The sequence below is a fragment of the Mycteria americana genome, chromosome 7 (genome assembly GCF_035582795.1).
Source record: "Mycteria americana isolate JAX WOST 10 ecotype Jacksonville Zoo and Gardens chromosome 7, USCA_MyAme_1.0, whole genome shotgun sequence".
NCBI classification, from domain to species: Eukaryota; Metazoa; Chordata; class Aves; order Ciconiiformes; family Ciconiidae; genus Mycteria; species Mycteria americana.
In genome coordinates, this window is record NC_134371.1 from 59909007 (window position 1) to 59932907 (window position 23901).

General features: G+C 49.1%; 1 protein-coding gene across 1 annotated transcript; it reads right to left on the reverse strand.

Moving 5' to 3' along the window:
- Positions 1-1012: 1012 nt before the first annotated feature.
- DMBX1 (diencephalon/mesencephalon homeobox 1) lies at positions 1013-23117 on the reverse strand. Its single transcript, XM_075509271.1, is given in 6 exon segments — positions 1013-1413; positions 1887-2241; positions 3450-3628; positions 7860-8025; positions 22951-23004; positions 23007-23117. Coding segments are annotated over 6 exon segments (1266 nt in total).
- Between the last annotated feature and the right edge of the window lie 784 nt (positions 23118-23901).

The following is a 23901-nucleotide window of genomic DNA, read 5'->3' on the forward strand; positions in this document are numbered from 1 at the left end:
TTGCATTAATCAAGTTTTTGTCAAAGAACCATATAATTCATGGTGTATGAACACACCAGGAGTTCATACAAAGTTTTTATTATTCTCTGTTGTCAAAGTTAGACCAAAATGCTCTCCAAAAAGAAAACCCCATAATTTGTAAATAGAGTTTACACTTCACTGAAGATCAAAGAGGAAACAATCTAGATCAAAAATAATCCTGTGAATTTTGCTTTCCTTTTTCTCCCCAGCCAGCAGCATTTGGCCAATATTTTGTCCTCTGTCTTTGAACAAGTGCTATTAAAAAGTAAACGAAAAATGCTTGCTTTATAGGAAGTGCTTAAAGAGGAAATTCACCTTGATATCTTTTCCCGGCTGTTATAAAACCAGCTTCAGCAGAGAAGGGAGAAGTGGAGCGGTGAAGTGCACAATCGTTTCTCTTCATCATAAACACCTTTAGGATGCTGACCCAAGAAGAGCAATTAGCTACGAGCTGAGGTCAGGAGGATGGCGGATTTGTAACTTTGATACTAGCTACTAAAATTGAGAAGGAAGGGGGAATAAAAGCAAAAGAGGTCACAGTTCTGTAACACTGACAGTAACACACGGGTGATGGGTGCTGTCAACATTATAAACTATATACAAGACAAAGCAGGACTCTTTCTTTTCCCAAAGAACGCAACAACAACAAAAAAAGGTGTATATAACACAGTTGGCACGTTATCGCGGGGATGAGGAAAAGGGGCTTCTCCTGAACGTTACAGGCTTAACTCATGGCAGTCCAGAGGACAGTTCATCTGTCTAAACATCCATGCTCTCCCCCTTCCTCCTTAAATATTTAGCGGAGACCAGGCCAGTAGCAATGTCTGATGCAATCATGGTGCTAATAAGACGTTAATAAAGGCAAAGTTTTCCCTGAAAGGGAGCACCTTAGTCCAGGAAGAGATGAGGGTGGGTGAGGGTTCAAGGAGTGACACATCTAGTGCCAGCCTCTGGTGCATCTACCGCCAGGCAATGGTAGCTCATCTGGCAGTCAGTTGGGTAGGGTGTCAAGCCCAAGGGACGCTGCGTGCTGCTTTGCCCGGAGCCTTAGGTTCTCAATACTTGTCGTTTTACTGTTCAGGCTTGGAAGGGAGCTGGAGGCCTGCAGGATGGGTGAGGACCAGACCTGCTGAGCGTGGGAGAGCGACTGGTAATACGACTGACAGTGCAGGGAGCTCAGTGGTGCCATGTTGACGTTCATGCCCAAGTAGGGCATGGCAGATGGTGTCCCCATTTCGAAAGAGGAGTAATGGACCAAGTTGTTGGTGGCCGCCATGTGCTGGCGGAATTGCTCCTGCAGGCGGAAGAGGCTCAGGGGCGAGGAGGAGTAGGAGTGAGTCTGAGCCAGGCCACTGCTGGATGAAGGCGTCACAGTCGCGCTGATAGGGGACTCTGTAGCAGGAGACAGAGGGGATGGGGGTTATTTCTACAGGCTGGATGCAGGTGCTGATCTGCACCCCAGTAGGGTTCAGACTGCAGCATGAGCTTCTCTCTTGCATCAGGAGGGCAAACGAGAGGGGTTGTGTTAGCTCAGGAGAGCTAACCATGTGTCTATTCCATACTTAGCATCTTAGAGCATAGAAATAGGGCTGACTTCTTTGCTATGGCTTTCCTGCTGCCACTGGGCACGGTTCTCCCCAAGCTCTAACCCGAGCAGAAGGTCTTTGCTCTTTCTGTGCTCCTGCTGCAATAGACATCGTGCCCTCTGTGGGTCTAGTTTAGTGCTGGGGACAAGAAGACAAGTCTGGGCAGCCTACCTGCAAGCACCTACGCCATAGGGAATAAGGGACTATACCCAACCACCAGCATCCCCCTTGGAAATGCCAGGTCCTGACACCAACCCCCATCAAGACGCTGCCCCTCACCTGCTTTTGGGCTCGCTCTCTTGCAGTTCAAAGCCTTGCTGTCCACACCAGGGCTCTTGTCCACTTTAGCCTCATCCAAGGTGCTCTTAAACTCCTCCTCTCTGTCCGTCTGGTCCTCAGGCGCTGACTCGCTGGCCGACTGCTCCGACAGGGTTAGGTTGAGGTCCGTGCCTACCTCGCTCGGGAGGCTCTGGACCTTCTCGGTGTCCAGGGTGGTGGCCTGGGTCTCCAGCATAGGTGGGTCTGTCTTTCCCTCACTGTGGCTCCCTTCACAGTCCTTCTGCTTCTGCAGCTGCTCCTTCTGCAGGCTACGCTGCTTCTTCCGGAATTTGGCTCTCCGGTTCTTGAACCAAACCTTCAATGCCACAAACAGCAAGGGGGAAAACTGGTGAAAATCCTGCTTAGTGCCAAATTCAGCATCGTTCAGCCTGGGAGCTTCAGGGGAACCCCAAGTAATGAGGTACTGCAAACCCACTGTGCCCAAATGTCATTCCACTTTGTTGGATCTCAGAGTTCTACCTGTTTTCAGTGCTTCTACAAATAGCAAAACAAATATATTTCAAAAAATGTCCAGCCTTTATGTTGACTCTTTAAACCACTCCACTGGTGTTGTTTTCTGGTTTTTTGTTTGGTTTGGTTTTTTTTTTTCTTTTTTCCCTAAATTGGTCAGGCAGTTGTGTCCAACCAGAATATCTTACAGCTGAGTGTGGTGACATTACATTGGCTTACAGTACAGTGCTCTGTTAGTTTCTCAAACCGTTCAGTTATAAGTGTACCAAAACTATGGCAGCAACACTCAAAATAAGTCATTACAGGCATAAGCTGTTATCTGGGAACCGAATTTATGGAAGGACGAGAGAATCCATGTTTTTTAACCTAAATCAGTAAACAGGGATTGGAAGAAATATCACTGCAAATCTTGTTGGTGTTGTTTGGTTAGTTAGATGAGGAAACAAAAATTCTGAAGATCAAAATGCCTTGACATTTATATACAAGAACTATTTTTTTCTACCACTTATCCAGTTCACACTGAAGAACTTGCTATTTAGTCTTTTAAAGCTCAGCAATACAACAACCTCCCCACCAGCAGGTTATGAAGCACGTTGCGCTAGTTGAAACTAAAAAAAAAAAAACAAAACCAAAACCAAGCCTTGGCCTGAGATGTTACAAATAGTGACACTGGTGGAAAAGAGCAGCTGGAATTACTTGGGTTTCTGCTCTTCTGCGAAAGCCAGAAGAGCCTTGCAAATAAATAAATAAGTAGACTTCTGTTGATGTTTGTAAAATTTCCCCCAAAGAAACGTGAAAGAGCAAATGAAAACCAGTGTACACTTCAGACAATCCTAAATTTAAAAAATGTGCATGTGGATTAAGAATTTCTTTAGCAGATGTGTGACTTCGGATGATTTTATCCCCCCACCACCACTTTTGACAACTTTACTGCCCCAAAATCTTTGGTTACACTGGAAGAATCTTGAAAGGTTAAGGGAGCTGTCAACCCTCTGGGAACTCCACTATATTCTTTTAAACATCCCCACTCACAAAACCACAAAATGTCAGTACCTGGACTCTGGCTTCAGGTAGGTTTGTGCACATAGCCAGCCGCTCTCTCATCACCACATCTGGGTAGTGAGTCTTCTGGAAGGTCTTCTCCAGCGCCTCCAGCTGTTGGGCGGTGAAGGCTGTGCGACTTCGCCTTTGTTTGCGGTGCTGGGATCCATAACGTGCCTCCAAAATGATGTCTTGAAATGTACAGCCGTTGGAAGACAAGAAAAGTGGCCAATTTAATTATTGGAATTTGTATGCTGACAGTCGAATAAAGCACTTGCTAACATCAGATGAACCTACAAAATGTTTTTTTCATGGTCTAGATCTAATAAAACACATACATGCGTTTTGCTGGTTAATTGAGGTGTCCGAGGGGATAAAACCTCTGACTAGAAAGCCTGTTCTGGAGAGGGAACCTCTTTCTATGACAGCTGTGGAAACTGTTGAGACTCCAATGCTACGTTTGGTTCAAATAAGCCAATCTGCCCCAACATCAGTGGGGCAGGACACGCAGATGCCCAGACCCCACTGTGGCATAAGCCTCTTTCATTAAGAAACACAATTAAAAACAGGGTGGGGAGATTCACTGTAGTAACCAGGAGAGAGGCCCAACGTTACGTGTCATGTTCTCCTTGCAGCCCAGGGCAGAGCTTCTGTAGGCTTCAACGCTGCCACCATGCGCTGTGCTGATCAGTGGGAAGAGTCCGTGCAGCTCCGTCGCAGCTGCCTCGAGCTCGTTTTGTTGGCCGCAGCTGCATTAGAAGACATGCACCTTCCCAGAAACCAGGCTGAGCTGGCACTTCTTTAGTGTCTCATATGTAGCTCACTGTAGTCTTCAAGGCATGATATTGGAGAGCTGTTCTGGGCTCCAGTTCAGGAAAGCACTTAAGCTCATGTGCTTTTGTGTGTTTAGCTTGAAAGCACATGCTTTACTGAGCGCGGACACTCTCCAGCATCTGGGGTGGAAACACCAGCCAGGAATCAAGCCCAGCCCCACTGATTGCAAGCCCAGAGCTCATGTGCTGAGTTCTTCTCAGTAGAGGAGCTACTCAGAAGGTCTGACTTTGCAAACTGTGCTTGCAAAATTGAGGGCAGAGAAGAAATTCAGACTGGGTAAAATCTGAGGCCAACAGTAAAGAGCTTATTATTTTACCAGAGGCATTATTATTGCACAATAGCTAGTGGGAGTAGAAAGATCTTAAATCAATGAAAATAAGTTACTTTAAAATGAAAAAAAAAAACCCTTTATTATGCAAGTTGGGACATGCTGTGCTACAGCATTGGAATGAAATAGTCTGGCGAGAGGTTGCTCTCAAAGAGGAAATGCAGAAAGAGCCGTGTCTGGTATCATTTTTAATTCAGTTAAGAATGTGACTTCCAGTACAAGGGAGGAATCAACACACTAGAAAACAACTAACAAGGAGAAAAGTCGGCATTATCAGTGCGCAGAGCCAGATGAAAGCTCTTGCTGCTGTTTATTTGTGCTTTTTTCAAGAGCATTGTGGCGTGAAAGTAAACAATAAAACAAAACCTGCTGTTAGGGCAGCTCCAGAACCACACAGCCAGGTTCCAAATATGTTGACTAATGAGCGTAGCAAATCAGCTTTGCACTGCTCAAGCATTCCTCTTCCAAACTTCCAGCTGTTTCATTCTAGGTCAGCATTTGCAGCGCCTTTCTGGGCAATTGCCAAAGCTGCGTGGTTTTGGCAACCTGGAAAAGACGTGATCAGGCGAAAGGTCTTCGGCCAAATACAATATAGTGTTGGTTGCATACAAGAGACTTTTGTGTTCAAGGTATCGGAGCTCCTCGGGGAGTTAAAATGCTGGTAATAGCTGCCACTTTGGGGGCAAAGAGACCGTCCTTGACGCACTCAGACACAGCTCGCAGTGCAGGCAGGCAAGGAGAAAGGATGTTCCAGGACAAGAAATTGAAGCTAGCCCAAAACGTTATACAAAGCTAACATTTGTGTTTCAAGTACAAGAAATCAGGAGAAAGGACACTGGTTAAACACCCTACCTGCAGGCTGGAATATTCCTGAATTTCTAGAGTAGAGGTTAGACCTACCAGCTCCCCAGAGGCGGCAGCTCATGCATTAAGTTTGGCCACTCCAACAAGAGCCAACCGGCAATTATTTTAATGTTTTAACTATGTTTTCAGGCTTTGTGCAAGAAGGAGAATATAAATTGCAGGTGAGGCTTTGCAGTTACAATCAGAAACCTCTGTTTTCTGACTTAAGGTCATTTGCTTTTGTGCTGCTTTATTCTGACTGTCCCTGGAAGGCAAATGAGATCTATAACCTGCACTGAAAGATATTCAGAAGTAACAGAATGTGAAGCAACTGCAAAGGAACCAGCTCGTAGGTATGTAATGCCTACCCCGCCAATGATAAGCAGACAAGGGGACCGTGGGATTTGGTTTGGAAAGTCTTCCAGGTGAGTTATTAATTTTAAAGATAAGAGGTCAGAAAACCAATTGAATCTCCTGGTCAAGAATATGATAATAGCTTTTCTATTCTTTTTTTTTTTAATCTCACTCTGCTTTTACCCTAGTTAGGGTCAAAGACATTAAGTCCTCCATGCTCTACTGTAAAAATACAGGTGATCACAAAAATCTTTCAAGACATCCTTGCATCTAGGAAAGGGGCAGCTTGAGACCCAAGGTCTGCAAGGCATATTGCAGAGTTCAGGACCATCTGCTCCTGTCTGACCACCTACACGGTGAAAGGGTGAGGGAAGGAGGGGATGGACGACCAGGACAAGGAAAGTGCCCACCTGTCATCACTGCAGCCCAGCAGTAGAGCCAGGATTAGAGTCCAGGTCTCCTTGATCCCACTTCGGTTCTTTTTTGATGAGGACAGCGACTCCCAGCTCTGCCCTATGGCCTCCCAGAGATCCCACAGGCCACAGTGAGTGGTCTGAGGAACCATGTTAAGGAGATCACTACTAGCAGCTGGATAAGGGAACATTGCTGGCATGAAGATTTGAGAGTCAGCTGTGGTCCACTGATCCAAAGAGTCCAAGACCTTTACCACCATGCCTTCATGGACTACGCACCTAGGAGGACCATCCTGAAACTTCTGCATCCATATTTTGGCTTAAGCCCATGTCTCTTAAATTTAGCCCACTAAAGTTGTCTGAGTAGATAATTTTTTTCACCTACTTTAGGCTGGAAGGAATCACTCCACATTTTTTTTTCCTTTAATATCAGACAAGTAGAAAGCTATCTTCAAGCAGATGTGTAATTTTCAGAGAGGCAGGGAAGATCATTCCTTTCTGGGAAGGTCTCTAGAATCACATCTATGGTAACTTTTTGCTTTAGCTTCAGTATACTGGTTGTCAGGTCTGCTCTACCACACTGCATCCAAGCCCTGACCAAAACCGTGATGTTGCAGCTGTTGACCATTTGCATTGCAGTAGCCTTTGATGATCTCAGCCAGATCTGGGGTTTTTGTGGTAGGCTGAAATGTAGAGCAGATATATTTACCCTACCATACCAAATATTCTCAGGTCTCCATCAATTATTTTTTGAACAATTCCCTCTACCAAATCATAAAATACTGTCTGGACTTTGCACTTCCTTCTAATGACAGCATCGATGTAGTGCTGTTACACTCGTGGCTGAACGCAGAAAAGCAGATCAGATGCTCTGGAGCAGCAGCTCCTGTCCCACTGTCCCACCATCAACAATATTGTGTAAATAACACTCTCTGGGTAAAGTCATACGTGACTTTCTTTGAGCCTAAAAAAGCTCTTTTATGGAAGGCAAAATACAAATTCAACAAAGAGGGAGCCAGCAGGACCTGCAAGAAAGCGTCACCCAAACCAAAGTCTAGGAACCCCAGGAAGAAATAGGTCAAGGTGAGACCCAAAGAAGATCCAAATGAAGATTGTTTTCCAGAGAGAAAGAGTATTTGGTAGGACAAGAAATGGAAAATAGTTGCAAGAAGGGGCAACATGGAAGATCAAGCTATGGCCTCGGATGGCAGGAGATGGCTGTTAGGGGATGCAAGTCCTGGGCCCCTCAGTGGGGGAACCCAATTCACTGCGTGCTCATATTCATTGTGCTGTTATTTACTAATGAGAAAGTAAAATTTTCTGCTATTTTTTCTTCAATTGTTAAAACATATTCCAGTGTCTTTTTAATTCTCTGTTTTCAATCCCATATAGTCGGGCTGCGTCCCTTCTTGCCTCCGGGCTCCCCAGCCTTCGGAGGCCAGCCTACAGCAAGGTGCAGTGGCCCGCTGGCAGCAAACACCGGAGGGCATGTGTCACCTGCAGAGCTTGGCCACATGGCTAGTATTCAGGAGCACACCATGCCAGTTGGCTATGTCACACGCCAACTCCCGAAGAAGAGTTTCACTCAGTGCAAGCAACAAGTTTTTTTTTTTTTCCCAGGGAACAGCAAAAGCCATGAGTTGTTCTTACCAGCCAGTCTCTCTGCCAGGGTGAGGGCATGCACCGAGGGCCTGTAGTCGGGGGCATGCTGGGCTTGCTGAGCTGCCTGCTGGTGGAGGTTGTACATGGCGCTCAGTGAATTCATGGCGTGGAGGGAGTAACCGTTCACTCCATAGTGCTGCATGGCGACATAAACCTGAAAAACAGCAGCCGGAGGAAAGAGGTGCTTAGGAACGTGCTATTCCAGCGTCCTGGTGTCTCAGCAGAGCTTTGGAAATGCTGAGCTCAAACTTAAGCTGCCGCGTGCCAGGCTCACTTCCAACCTCCCAGCTCCAACAGGTGCTGGGACAGGAATCAAAGTACCTCCTGTAGACCTAAAGCACCAGTGACACCAGTCTGGCTTGCAAGCTTAAAGATCAGCATCTGACTATACCCCACTCACGATATGCTGAACAAAAGATGAGAAAGGAGTTTTTTTACATACCATAATAAAATATTTCATATTATTGTTACTTCTAATGAACCAACCTAGCTCTATCCCAGAACTAGCTGGGATTTTGTCCCTGTCATTGCCTACAGTGGGCTGTTCCATAATCCCATTGCTATAATGTCAAATAATCTTCCTTATCTGAACCCACTCGTGCGTAATTTATTTCCATTCATTTTTCTTAAGGTTCTTCTTAACAAAACACAAATGATACAGAAAAAAGAAAAAAAAAAAAAAGTGGTGTAAAAAAGTAAATCTGTAGTGTAATAGGACCAAAAATGTTATGGCTAAAGAGAGAATTAAGGTTTGCAATAAATACTGACATTTCATAGCTCAATAGCAAGGAAATTATTTCAAAGAACTAATGGCTTTTTTTCTACTGTGGGCTCTGCATGAAACTTCAAGCTGTTTTGCCTTACAGACCATCTGTAAAACTGAGCTAATATTGATCTCAAAAGCTGAGTGATGCTTCATTCATCCATGTTATAAATGACTGGGGGCCTCCAGGATGCCATTTCTGTAGTTTGTAAGACATCGGAAAGGAAGTTGTGAAACATTTGCCACAAAAGAAAATTTTAAAAACACCATTTACATAAGCAAGTCATCATCTGGAAAGTCAGAGAAGTCAGACCACTCAGAGAAAGAGGTCCAGCTGGACTAAATTAAGGAAAGCAGACACGTTATCTAGGAAAACTCTTAGAAAACAGTTTTGATCACTGGAGGGAGGTGGTTCAACTCCCATGATTTTAGGAGAAACCTGATGTATTGAACAGCAAAAATTTGGATGAAAAATTATCTGTTGTTTTTTCTGTACTGAGGAAAGACCTTCATTTTTGCCTGTAGAGGGTTTATACCGTGGAGGACAGACTCTCGGTGAAGAGGGAGGGATGGAAACGAGTTGGTCCCACTACGCCCCCTGCTCTGAATTCCCATTCTCTCCCAAACCACCTTGATGTAAGAAGCAAACATGGAGTGACTTTGTTTAACATCCAGAGGCCAAGCTGCAGTTCCTGGGAAAAGCAGCTGAATTCTGTGTTGTAGGGTCTAGCAACGACCTGGGGCATCTTCTGGCTTCGCCCTCGCAAGCACCTCTCTGTCATGGTGCCCAGGAACGGAGGAGGGAAGCCATGCCGCTGGAGTTTGGTCAAACACCCTGCTAGCTCAGGGATGGTCCTCATTGCTCTGGGATGGGTTTTTTCTGACTGAGGGATTTTGTGTCATGAGTGTGAGTGCTGCCTTTGGGATTGTCTTCTCAAGGAGGCTGCAGTAATTACAAACCAGTAATTTGGGAATCTAGCACTCAGCCTCATTCCTGTTTCCCTGAGTCCCTTCTGCTCTGCCACCACATCACTTCAGTGCCAAGAGCACTGCTGGAGGGCGACAGATCCAGGTGTTGTTGCACCACGAAGATCTGATACACACCCTAATGCCACTTTCATCTGCTTTGTGTCTCCCTGCTCGCCCACTCTGGATTCAATCCCGAATTATTCTTTAGATTTAGACTGAAAAAAAAAGCTTGGTGGCTATCCAGCACCTACATAGCATCATAGAATATCTCAAGTTGGAAGGGACCCACACCCCACCTCGCTCTGCGAAATGCCAGCCACATCCTTGAGAGAAAGCCAACGCTATTCTAAGCTGAACCACTGTGAAAATGGATATTTTGGGTTCAGATGCTGACCTAAACCCAAGAATGCCATAGCTCTGCTCTAACTGAGCTTAAGGAAGACCTAAGCAATGTTAACATTGATCATTAACATTTGATCTCTGATCAAAGTGAGGGACTTCACATGCCAACAGATTTTTGGTATTTGTATTTTCCCCACAATGGGTACACAGCAAAATTCCAGCAGGGATGTTGCTTTGCTGGACTGCACAGCTTTGCTGTTGGAGGCACACGCTAAGGCACAGAAGCGCGTCCCAGTGACACAAGCCATTGACGTGGCCACAGAGGACATCTCCCAGCACCCGGGGAGGACATGCAGGTTCCCGACCCGGACGCTACCCTGGGTGATTCCAGCAGAATCTGTGGAGCAGCCTCACCCCGTCCTCGGCGCGGTTTGTTTCCGAAGAGCATCCTCCCACCCCAGCCCGCGGCAGAGCAGCGCTCAGCGCGCACCGAGCCAGCTCAGCGGGCGGCAGCGCTCAGCCGGTCCCCATCGGCAGCGAGATCGCCAGAGCCGGCTGGAGAGTCACTCACTGCTTCGCTTCCGCGGTCCAAGAGCAGGACTGGTGTTTCTGGCTGATGCAAGCGGGGAAACAGAGGTTTGCGTCTTCGTTTTGCCTCCTTCCTCCCCACCCCCTGACTTGTGAACCGGCTGGCTGGTTTCACCGCTTTGGCCAGCGGGGTGGAGGTCTCAAAGCTTATTAAGTTCCTGCGTGTTTCATGAAAACCATTTGAGGACACAGAACCTATTAACTGCCCTGGGCTGCTGCCAGACCTCCATCCTTAATAGACACTGGAGAATCCACACCAGGGCTCAGCCTTGCCAGGAGATACGTGGGAGGCCAAGCGCCTTCGACTCCCAACTCACAGAAATGCCTGTTTCTTTTCTAATCCCCTTGCATGCTGTTGGTTGTGTACCAAGCTGGCACATTAAGGGAAAAATGCAGAGGGAGAGGAGGGGAATTTTCCCATACCATAAAGCCTTCCGAGGACACTGCCAACGATGTTGTGTCTGGAGCCCAGTGTTTCCACCGAAACACTTGCTCCAGGAAGATTTCAGTTTATTTGATTGTTAAAAGATGCTTTTGTGTGTACATGTGTGTCTGAACAAACTCTTCTGGGTGGCCTAGAAGAAAGTGCATCAAATAAAAAAAATAAAGAAAATAAAAAGCAGGGGACAATAACGATGGACTCAGGACGGGAGTCGATACCCGTCACAGCTTTAGTGATAACTGCCTGGTGTGCTGCCGTGCGGACAACAGGCAGAACTTCCTACCCACTTGTGCAGCAGATGTATCATCCCAGATTCCGTATAAAAAATGAGGGAAAGGGAGATATCTTGCATTTACTGAGCGAGACTGTTCAGCCTAATAAGCAAAGTTAACTGAGACCGCAAACAGCTCCTGTTTAACTGTCAGCTCCGAGCACACTCCAACCCCAATAAATTAAATATTTAAAAGACATCATGCAGCAATTTTTTTTAATGGAGAAAGCCATTCATCAAGCCACCACTGTGTTTCACAAGCTGTCGAATAGTGCTTACACTGGTTAAAATAATCTTTATATTTCATTAAGCAACCAAACAAGCTGATCCCTCCCCACTGGCTGTATAGATGGTTTTAATTTTCAAAATCTGCAAATGCATCTTTTATGTCTCTGGGTGGCTGGGGGACATCAGGAACAGCCACAGCTGGGAGGAGGATGAGAGCAAAGTTTGAGCTCCTGCTTTGTGAAAGGGTACAGTTGTCGCTACAGCTGGGAGGGTAACATAGGGTCCATCCTGAAAGAAAGGGGATGCCTCACCCCGATTCGGGGCATCAGAGATTGTTGAAGAGTTGGGAGCGGCAGAGAAAGGAGATGGAGCTGAGGGAAGGTACAGGAAAACAACAGGTGAGAGGAAGATCTCTCTATAGGTGAGGCTAGCCTGGGTTTGCTAGCACAGGGGCATGGATGCCTCCGTGCAGTGCCCGGGGCTGGTACCTCCTGGGACGGGTGGTTTCCTTCTGCACGGCCCCTCAGGGCCACATCGGTGACTCTCCCATCCCCGGCATCAGAAGACTTGCTCTCTCCCAGCTACCCACGTTTCGCAGCACCAGGCTGGGAGGTCTCCACACCATGCCCTGTGCAGGACCCTGCTGGGGTTCCCGCTCCTTCTGCCTTTGCAATCCTGGTATTACTACCTCAGTCCCAAGAACTCTCCTATGGTTTTTACCTCTCACTTAAGTTTTCACCATGGAAGTCCCATAGATGCTGTGCCCATTTTTCTTCCCAAGCCTGCAGACCCCTCAGGCTGTGGGGGCTGTGTCCTGCCAGGATCCAGCCTCACAGAGACAACCAGGGGTTCCTCTTAGCTTTAACTGCTGCCGGCTATGAGAACCCCAGGTGTCTCCATCCTCTGCATTGCTTAGAGGCCAGGCAATGTAGGTCTCTGCCCATGCCAGACTAATCCAGAGAGCAGACCACTCTTAATTCAGCGGCTGCTGTTCAATCTGATGCAAAACAATTTGCACATTTATCAGCCAGGAACGGGAATGCCGTTATCCCGGAGCAGAGCTGCATTGCTCCAGCCGCAGTGTGGCTCCCATCCACCCCTTCCCAACGCTAGCCTTGAAAACCTCGGGCTCCCATAAAGTCATATAGCACAAGAGCAGTGCAATTTATTGTACATCGCTTAACAGCATAGCATACAGGGGAAATTTGGCCCTGGACTTTAATATTGTCAGCTTTGGCTTCTCAACTTTTGTAAAAGGCTTCAAGTTTCCCTATTTAACTGGTAACTAATTTTGTATCCAGGCACATAATTCTGTCCTGAGACAAGATGCGAAGAGGAGAGAACCACACATTTCCTCGCTAGATGAAAACTCCTGTTCCTAGCGGCTTGTGTTTGTATATGTACAGAATTTAAACAGATCTGGGAACAATAAAATATCTTTTAAAAATTAAATATTGAAGTTTTCTGAGAAGTACCTTGTAACAAAACATCCGTATTTTCCCTTCTATCGGGGGGAAAAAAAAGATAAAGCCATAAAACCCACCCTGGAACTGTATTAACTGCACCCAAGAATTTGGGATCAGGGACATTTTCTACTTGCTCCTCTGCTCATTTCAGCCCCTTACTCCCCCCATCAAAACGCCTTCAGTCTGTACCTGGCTTCAGCTGCCAGCCACACACAAGGCCTTTAGACAAACACACAGAACTGACAAAACTCATTAGGGGAAAAACTTATCGATCCCTGCAACCTGCAAACTCAGATGTCACTTGTGCTGGCCACAGAGCTCGTGTGACCTGGCTCGTTGGCTCCCTGTGCCAACGCTGCTGTGGAAGAAAGGAATTTTAAACCAAGACAGTGGTTTTGCTCAAGTGGAGTAATTCTGGAGTAACATACCTCCTTTTCCCCCAAATCTAAACTGAGTCAAGATGGAGGAATTTTCTTCAATAGCTTATTCTGGCCAGTTTTCCCAGGTAGAAGTAAAAAAACACGTCGGAAAAGACATTTGCCCTTCTCTAGCAAACACCGTTGGGTGAGATGAGTTTGAAGCTGGATGTAGGACTCAAAACTTTGCAGGGGCTTTGGATCATTTTCTCTTTTCCCTTCAGTTGGTCCCTCCGAATACTGGGTCATCCCAAATGTAAAAAAGTACTGAGACTAAATTCATTGACCTACACCAGATGCTCAGGTGCCATCATAAAGAATGGGGTTATAAAACCTATGAGTTAAAAAGACTAAATTTTTCCTAGAGAAGTCAAGAAGAGGATACCAGAGCATGCTTTTGACTGGTGGGCACTGTGGGGTGTTATAATTTAATTAAATCTGTCCAGAAACTGGGAGAGTTGGGGGGGGGGGGGGGGGTGGTGTATGAGGGCACCTTTATGTGGGAAATAAGCTGTACTAAAAAAGTTACATCTGGACTTCAGCAACTCATTGGTAGGAGTGAATTTCAACACCATAGTTCATTACTGATGAGGAGAGATTCGCCAGAGATGCATTTGAAGTTTGGAAGAGCTCAGCACCGCCTCGGGTCTGCACCCTGATGCAAGACACAGCTTGAACATGGGAAAAGCACCAGGGGGAAAAAAAAAAAAAAAAATCACAAAAGAAAAGTCTGGTGCTCTTGTCTGGTGTTCGGGGTCCTGCAGGTGACAGAAAAAAAATAGGAGCAGCCCTGTCAGGTAAAAAGAAAAGTTGCAGTCCTCCAGCCCGAGTGCCTGCTCGCGCGGTACAGATCGCTACTCGTGTTTATGCAAAGCACAGGAACCCGTTGTTCATCACTAACGGGGAATAACAGCAAATGGTTTGTGCTAACAACATCCCGCTTATTACTGCTGGCAATAAACATCATCGAAAATAAAATCACAACAAAATACCCCCCCCCCCCATCTGTTCTGCTTATGATTTTATGCTTTGAGTCCTTATTCAGAAACACTTTAAATCAGCAAGATAAATGATGAATCTCTGTCTCTGCTTATCTGACAGTCTAGGAAAATAGGCTCACACTATATACAGACATCGGGTTTAGATGTATTTGGTACTAAATGAATTACATACCTGGGGGGTTCTGAATAAATGATCCTTGCAAGAGGTTTTCTTCAATCTTTTTTTCTTTATATCCCTAAATCTTTAAGATATATAAAGGTCCAAAATCACATAAGATAATAACCAGCCTGTTATAAATCAGTTTTGTTCCTCATGTGAGATTGCTGAATGTCTAAGGAAACAATCTCACCTTTGTAGTGGATGAAATATAAATAATTTGAAATACTGCAACACATCATATTTTCTCATTCAAACATCAAAGTCCGAGAGCAACATGCACCATAAAAACAGGCTTCCAAAGGACTTTTCTTATAACGGAAATAAAGGAATTGAGAACAGCTCTCAAAAAAAAAAAAAAAATCAAGGTTCCCCATTTCTGATCTTCCTGCAATAGTTTTACACCTCTGTAAATCCCTGGATTTAAATGCAGTTAATTTCTTAGTGCAGAACGAGATCTTAATTAGACCTGGTCTAGTTGAACAAGTCGCAACCCACCGAAAGCAAAACCTGACCGATTACACCAATTCTTGCAGCTCACGTTCAGCTACTACTACTGACCCTAGTATAAACGAAAAAGATCTCTTTCTTAACACCAGGAGGTTTGCTAGCAGCTGAAATTTGGAAATACTTCCAGTTAGGGACAGCGTCACAGTTTTTGGGTAGGCCTTGTCAAATAATTGCCTCTGTCAGGGCTGTGTTGCTGAAGAGCGCAGCAACTGTATTCGTAATGCTCATTTATTTGTAGCAGAAGCACAATAGGATGTGAGAGGGTTTGCGAGTTTTATGAAACAAGCCTCAGAGCATCCTGCTGAGATGGGGAAGTTTTATTGCAGGGCTCTACAAACTCAGACACCAGGTTGCAAGCGGCTGAGATAACAGGCCTTGGCTGACAGAGGTAACTCTCATCAGTTGCTGTGATTTTTATTTAAGGCTTTTGTGAAATCATTTCCTCCCCCCCCCCAAAGCCCCAGATAACAGAACCGAGTGATTGATTAGACAGTTCCCGGCAAAAGATTTTCCAGCGCCTCTGTTTGCGGAGGCATGCTTCAAAGGGCAGGCTCGCAAGGTCTGAAATAAAATAAAATAAAGACACCCTCAAAGTCTCTGCTTTTGAGCCAGGCGTAAGTTTTAAGGCTTGGAGCCCAGCGATTTGCAGTGTAGAGCCAGGACTGGGATCACTAAACGTCACTGTGGTGCTGAATCTCTTGCTTGCCATAATTTACGCGTGACAATCAGTGCTTACGGATCAAATCAGTATAAATGCACCTCCCTTCTCCCCTTCGGAGCAGCACTCAACCCTCAGTAAAAGCTCTTGTAATCTATATTGAAGCAGAAACATTTTCCTGAGTAAATAAGAAAAGTTCTTAATATGAACATCACTTTGGCTCTAGTTTCAGGATCTCATTCTGCTTCCAGCTCAGTTAACAGCAAAAAAAAGCATGCATTTTAGATTTCTCACGATTAATATCGCAACGGAAACTGAACTCTGCAGCCCAGACCGACCCCAAGGAGCGTGAGTACCTACAGCCCCGGCTCTGCCAGCATCGCTGCCACACGCTTCACGTTCTCGGACGTGAAACGCAGCAGCATCCCGCTGCAGCCAGGCTCTCGCGGACCTGCGCTGCCCGTCTCTTCTAACGTCTCGAGACCTGATGGCATCTCTGCCTCCAGACTGGCCCTGGCTTCAGGGCTCAGAGTAACCTTACAGCGCTGGGCAATCAAACTACTAAATTCACAAACAGCTTAAAGCGTTTAACCTGGCTGTTTATTTGAAAACAAAACAAACACAACCAAAACCAAACTTTCACCCCTTCCAAAACATGCATGTTTCTGGCTTAGTTGTATTTGCACGCGGTCTGTCTGGCTCAGCCCTTCCTCTCACTTTTGCGAAAATGGCTTTGCTTGAGCAGCATCATTTCATTTGCGTTAAGGCTGGCAAAGGGAATTTTCCAAACTGGACTATGGGAGAGGACCAGCCTTCCCAAACTCTGCCCTTCTTCAGGGCTGCTGGCAGCATGAGGGAGGGCTCACTGCTTGCTCTCTGCCCCCAAAACAGTTTTGCCTGTGGCGTATTTGAGTGCAGATCACTTGCAGGAGCAAACTGACTGGCTTGAAGGCAGCTCCTTGGGGCTGCTGGTGGGGGTTCAGGAATCTCCGCTGTTCCTGGAAGATGGAGCAATATCCTGGAGGATTTTACCCATGCCATGGTCTCGTTAACAAGACAAGGATCTACAGCTCTGTGTCGAAATATATTTTTAAGCCTGCGACATTTAGTGACCAGGACCTCTGTCTGTCCTGAGCACCACAACCGCGACACTGATCTTACAATCTAGCCCTGAGCCCTAACGAGAGAGGTCAGTCACTGCAGGAGGCGCTGGCAGAAGACAGCTCTGACAGATAAGCTTTGGAAAGATTTGCTGAGGCAGTTAAAGACATTCCCAGTTCCTCTCCCTGCTGCTCTCAGGTGCTGCCAGCTGGAACGCGTGCTCGCTCCGGGCGCTCCCAGTGCGATGCCTCAGCCGAGATGCTGGGCTCCAAGGGCAGCAACTGGGATGAGGCATGGAGAGAGGGCAATTTCTCCACCCACCATCACTATTCATCAAGTAAATGTAAGTTGGGTGTTAAACTGAGAGCAGTTATATACGCACAAGAGGAGGAGAGCGCAACGCGTCTTTGTGAAATGCAGCGGTTTGTGCCGCATCGTTGGAGTTTAACCTGGCTGGCACAAAGTGACTTTTCTAGGTGCTGTTTCAGTTGGCTAGCTGAAGAGCTGCAAGGCTGTGACACCAAGTGCAATTTTGCTTGAAGCTGATTTTGGAGAGATCTGAAGAACAAGCAAATTTTGAAGGATACAGAAGCTGAGAGCCTGAACCCAAGATGTTTCTGCAAGTACAGCTGGACCCTGGGTCTGCCCCTGCAGATGGTGCTTATGGCACTCAAAATTACAGTTACAAAACACACGGTGGCAATTGCTTCTGCTCAGACTAAGATCAGCTATAAGGCAAAGTGAGAGACGAGTCCTACCCTAGTCAAAAAGAAAAGAAAAACAAATCCTGGAAGGCAGCTGCAGCAAGCCATGCAATTGTGGGGCACTTTTAATACCTTAAAAGAATAAACCAGAAGTTTTAATTTTTCCTTCTTTACAAGTGATAACACCAATTTTCTTCCTACCACTAAAAAAAAAAGCTATTTGAGTTCAATGGCTTTTACAATGGGGGGAAGACTTGTGCTACCTTAAAACAGGGCCACAAACTGGAGTTCGCAGCAGAGGCGTCAGGGGCTGGGGAGCACTGCGGGTGCATGCAATGCTTCCTTTCCCGTAAGCATTTGGATCCATGCACCGAATCAAGCGCAGTTGCCAAGGTAAGCAATATATTTTGGCCACCAGCAGGTGATCTGAGCTTTAGAGAGCTGCGTGCTGTAAAACAGGCAGAACAGCTAAAGAACCCCGCTGGGTTTTGCGGGGAGATGTGCAGTCCTTCGGCAGAGGCACGTCTACCCAGCTTGGGCTAACGCACGCCAAGAGCGTGCAGAGCTGCTGCCTGCTCGCTCCCCCCGGCGCTCGGTACGGTTGGTGTCAGACGGCTGAAGACATGGGGTTTCTGCAGCTCCCTTGGCAGGAGCATTTTCTACCCCCTGAGATCCATCAGCTAGCCTCCCCCAGCCCAACTGGTTTGCTTTTTTGGAGAATCCTAGTGGAGTTCAAGCACGACCCCCACACACACACCACGTACTTTAAGTTTTAGCATCTGGACAGTTTAAAGCAGCATTTTTCAAATCAATGTTTGCTCAGGACACACAGAGGCTGCAATTGGTCCTAAAAGAGTTGTGCCAGCAGGTACCAGGAAGGAACCACATTTGTATTGTGGTCCACCCACAACTCCTCGCTGTAAACACCTGTTGGCCATCATTTGGAGACCTGCTGGTTCCTCCCGGTCCCAGCCCTGCTCCCGGCCCTCCCTCGAAGCCCCTCTCCTTCCTAGGAGCTGTATCAGTACCAGACATGCTTTAGAAATCATAAAGGGCCCAATGCAAAACCTTGTGAAGTCAAAAGGGAAAAAAAATTCAATTTCAGTAGCTTTTGGACTGGAACAGACTGGCAGAAAAAAACCAGAGGTTTGGCTAACCCCTGGGGACCATGAATTAATTCCTGGATATTTAGCTGCATTTCAGAATTCTCCACCCTCTTTGCAACAAGCGTATTTTGATGAATGTTGCCCCAAAGTCGGTTAGTTTATCAGTAGCTGCATAACACTGGAAAATTTGGGCTTTATTGAATCCATGTTCTTCAGCATTTTCCCTACTTCTGTGTTTTTGCCAAATGAAGCAAGGCAGCTATAAACATTTCTGCTTGCACATGAGCTGTGGAAATCAGCACTGAACCTTTTGAAAGGGTTCAGACCTGACTGACATTCGTCAGTGCCTCAGCAGAAGCATTTCCAACTTGGTGAGATGAATTTTGAGATGCCCCTGAAAAATCACTGAAAGAATAACTGATATCTTAGAAAACATGGACTACCTCTAGCTAAAAGGCTTACCCATACCTTCACCAGCAAAACCAGTAGGTAGCCACATCAGAAGAGCTTGGTCCTGGACCTTCTCTGCAGCACCTTTGTTTTGGCAGGGCTGGTTGTGATAATGGCAGAGGGGACAGAAACTCTGTTCACTCTGGCTTCTTTTAATCCGATTCCCCTCTTTCTCAGCAAAGCATTCTTTTAAAGGATAAAGACACTGGGAACAAAACCCACTGCAGTCACCCTCCCTCTACGACTATATTGTGGAAAACTTGCCTGGCCAACCTGCCCTTCTCTCTGACCTGTGGGAAGCTCCTCTGGCTCTGTTTCTTTGATGCAGGTAGTGATCCCGGCACTCAGGAGAAGCAACATCTGCACCAGCTCTGTGAAACAGAGCTGCGTCTTCGGAGATGGCAATAAAATCACTGCAGGAGCCTGCTAATATGTGCGTGAGCCCAAGGAGAATGTCCCGCTTAGACATCAAGGTCTCTTTAAATTAGCAGGGAAAGCTGGAAAGCCAATCTAAATTGGCTTTCTGTGTACTGACGGTATGATTTTGGACATAGTTTTGCATTGAGTACATTGGTGTAATTTAATACAACCTCTCATCGGTCATGGGGTAGCTCAGAGCTGAAGTCACTCTTACCCTTTCAGGAATTGTCTGCCCTTATGTTTCTTAGTTAGAACAGAGAAACTGAACTTAGAAACATGATCTGAAAGCCAAAGGGTTGTAGGTCCAAGTGTCTCTGGCTGGGGCAAATGAGGAACCGGGATTGACCTGTATCGACTTACTCATGGGTGAAAAGCAAGCACGGCAAGGAAAAGCTCAACAGTCAAAGTGCCAGTTCTGAGATGCAATTAAGAGAAACACAGAGCAGTGAGAAACTGCAGATTCACCCAGTGCCCCCCACTGCCCTGAGCAGCCCAGGGAACATGGACCAGGGAGGATGTAAAACGTCTCCTCCTCAAGGTGAGCCTCATCCTGCTCTCCCTAGGACAGGCAGGGCAGGGGAACAGCCTCTTCTGCACTGGAGCACCCCTTGGGGCTCAGCTTTTTCCCCCCATCGAGGACACAGCTCACGCCCCACGGGTGGGCGAGGAACCCAGGTATGTGGGACAACCCGGTCGCTTCGGGTCAGCTGTCCACGGTTTGGAAACTCAGAGGGGGGAGGAAAACAGCAGCAGGGATTGCTGGAAAAGCTGGGGAAAGGGGTGCTGGGGGTTACCCCCGCAGCCGACTTCGCTGAACCCCGGCCGGGCTGGGAAGCGGCCGGCGGCCCCTCCGGCCCCGGGACCTCCCGGCCCCCGCCCCGGCCGGAGGACGGTCCCCACCGAGCCAGCTAAGAGCCGATTTCGCTCCTCATTTGCTTTGTGCTCCGTGCAGAGGTGAGAGGAGAGGGAGAGAGAAAAAAAAACCCTCCAGCCCTGCCTTTGGGGAAGCGGGAGGCTACTTCAGACAAAACTGTTATCCATTAACATCCAATTATCACTTGGTCCAAGCCATTAATTATAAATCAGCCTCCTAATTGGGATAATTAGCTCTCTGCTACTTAATGTAGTATGACTGATGCGTTTGGAAAGAAGGTAATCACTCCATTTGTTTAGCGTTAGGCGAACAAATCCAACTCTCATGGTTTAATTTCAACCTTAGCCCCCCCATCAGCATTAAAAGCTCTTTGCAGCCCCATTAATTGTTTGGGAATCACGGCGGGGATGGGCACACGCAGCTCCGCGGGGCTTTCGGGAGGGCAGCCCCCGGGTCGGGGATGCGACCGGGCCCGCCGCTTGCCTGCTCCCCCCCTCCCGAGGGGGATTGCTGTGGTTTTGGGGAGGGGGTTAATGAAAGCCGACGGGTTTGAACCCGAGCGCGACCCACAGGTGCGATCGCTCCGGAGGACGCGGCGGGTCCGCGCCCCCCAGCCCCCTGCATCCCCTCGCCAGGGCGGCCGGGCCCCGCTTTTAGAAACCGCTTTGGGGAGAGCAGAAAAACTTTCCTTCTTCCTTTTCAATTTTTTTTTTTTTTCTCTCCTTTCCCCCACTTCCCCTGGATGTCTCATTAATGCCGGCTGCTCGGCGAGCCGCCGATAGCTGCGGGACATGATTAGATATTTATTACTGTCATTTACATGGAAAACTTGAGCTAACCAAGTGGAACTGGAGGGGGCCGCCGGAGGGGACGGGAGGGGGCGGAGGGGGGAGATTTCTTTTTCCCCGGCGCTGGAAGCCGAGCCGGAGCGCGGGGGACAGCCGGAGCCCGGCCGGCTGGAGCGGCGGGAGCCCCGCAGGGCCCTCCCCCCAGCCCCGAGGACGGGGATTTTGGGCCGAGCCCTTCCCCGGGTCCCAGGTTTTGGTGCCGCTTCGCTCCGCCCGCGTTTCGTTTCGAAAGGGATGGGGCAGCGCTCGGTGCGCGCATCCCACCGGGAAACGGGGGGGGTTGCCCCCGCCCTCCTTTCTGCTGCCGGGCTCGCCGAGGCGACCCTCGGGGACACCAGGGTCTCGGCCCGGGACGCGCTGCCCCCTGCCCCCCCCGCCGGCCGAGGTCCGCGCCTAGAAATAAAGGAGAAGAGCAGCCGGGGAAAGCCGCCAGCCGCGGGGACCGGAGGGCTCCGTGCGGGACGTTTCTTGCCCCTTCTGCCTAAAAAAATTAAAAAAAAAAAAAAGGGGGGGGGGGGGCAGCCACGGCAGGTCTCGCAGTCAAACCCCATCTCCCTCGGAGGGAAACTTCCCCGCGGGCCTTGCTTTGGGCTAGAGGAGCCCGTGCGTCCCCCCCAAGGCGGGAACCTCCTCCCGGGGAAGTCACCCTCGCCCTCTCCTTGTCCCCTGCAAGGGGGACAGGTCCCCGGTGCCCCGGGCAGCCGGCACCGAGCGCGGACACGGACTTCTTTCCGCTCAAGTGCTGGCTGCGGCGGAGCCTCCCCCCCTTCCCTATCTGTTATCCCGTGGCCCGAGGGGCGACTCTGGCGGAGATGTATGAGAGCTCTTGCGGTAAAAATATGCATGCTGATCCCCATTTGGTTAGCCCTATAATGGAGGTGTAAATAGGTTTCGACTGCGAAGCCCTTAATTTGTCAAGCGAGCCTGACAGCGCAGGTCCGGGATTTATATACCTCTTAAAGTGAGAGCAGGGAAGGGGGGGCGGCACAGACCGGCCCCCCAGCTCCTTGCAGGCGGGTCCCCGTCCCTTTTGCCGTCTAACCTCGCAAAGGGGTGGCGTGGGGGTGTGATTTGCCCTAGAAAGGTTTCCTAGCGCTGCCGGAGCCTTGCCCTCTCTTGCCGTCCCTTCCGCACTCAACTTCCAGCCGCGTCAGAAGAAAGAACCCAGCCCCAGACAGAGCCGCCCGCCCAGCGGGGCCGTGGCCCGGCCTCCCCCGCTCTCCCGGCCCCGCTCAGGCTGGTTTCTGCCCCCGGCGAGCTCTCACCGGGCTGCGCCGCTTATTAAAACCCCATTATGTAAATGGGGGGAAAGTTGCGCTCTCCCCCCCTCGGAGCCCGGCAGACGGAGGGATGCGCGTCCCCCACCTTCCCCTGAGCCGGCTTGCACGCCGCTCTGCCCCGCCAGCTGCCCGAACTCACACCGGAGCGGGCCCACGGCCCCAGCCCACGCCGCGTTTCGTGTGAGCGAGGCCCTGGGCTGGTAGTTAGGGTTTTGCCTTTTTTTTTTTTTGTGAGAAAGCATAGTACACTCTAAATAAAGCAAAAAAGGGGGACAGGAGCAGATAGGATTTGCGCTGGAGCCCGGGCTGGGCTTCCCCTCCTCCGCGGAGCGCGCATCCCTGCCAGCGGCTCCTCCGCCGGGCGCGGAGTCCCCCACGGAGAGGTTTTCCCCCTCCTCGCGAACAAGCCCCAAACTCTTCTTATTTCCCCCCGCATCCCCAACCCACCCGGAGCCGCGCTGCCCGGGGCTGTGGGGGGTTCTTACCTGGGGCGGCGGCGCAGCCTCTCCGCCCGCCGTGGGAGCGGTGACACGCGTGGGAGCGCGGGGAGCGGGCGCGGCGCTGCGCCCCGTCCCGCCCTACTCCATCCGCCCGCGCTGCCTGCGCGCTGCCTCCGCGCCCGGCGGAGCTGCCATCTACCGGGAGGCTGCATTGAAGAAGGATTTTTAAAAGGAGCTTCATAGCGACCCGGGAGCTACCCAGCAAGATTTTCAATGGTCCTCCACCCTGTCAATCAAAACGGAGCTGCTGATACATCCCCCCCCCCCCCCATCCCCCCCCCAACACTTCTTACCAGTCATTTACTCCAAGCCGAGGTGTAAACGCCTAATTAAATCCCTGGGAGCGGATGGGATGCCGGTGGAGGGAGGAGGGCTGGACCCAGGGCCGGGGGGGGTGATGGGGTCCGTAAGGCATAGGGAAGGGAAGCCAAGCCCCCCCCCCCCCCCCCCTGCTTAGCACCACTCTGGAGCAGACCCTGAAGTTTCCCTCTGCCCCGATGGCCCCTGTGTGGTGGTGCTGGGGGGGGGGATAATCTCCCAGCGTTAATTACAGAGTCGCCGCGACCCCCCACCCTCCTCCTGGCCCCCTCGCTGTCCCTGCTGCACCCCTCGGCTGCTCTTTAAAACGGGGTGGGGGGATACACGGACACGGCATACAGAGAGAAAATGAGGAATAATGGAAGGAGCCCAGAGGAGCGGGGGGCGGCGGGTCCGCAGCCCGCCCCGTCGGGAGAGCTCCGCTCCGCTCCGCTCCGGCAGGCGGGAGCACGGGGGCGGCTCTGCCAGTGCGGGGGACAGGGAAGGCAGAGGGAGGGAAAGCGGGAGAGGAGGGGAGGCCACGGGGCTTCAGCGGAGAGGGAACGACCAGCTAATGCATCCCCCCGCTTTTTACCTTTTTTTTATACTCTCCCCCCGAAATATTTTTTTTTTTTCGGG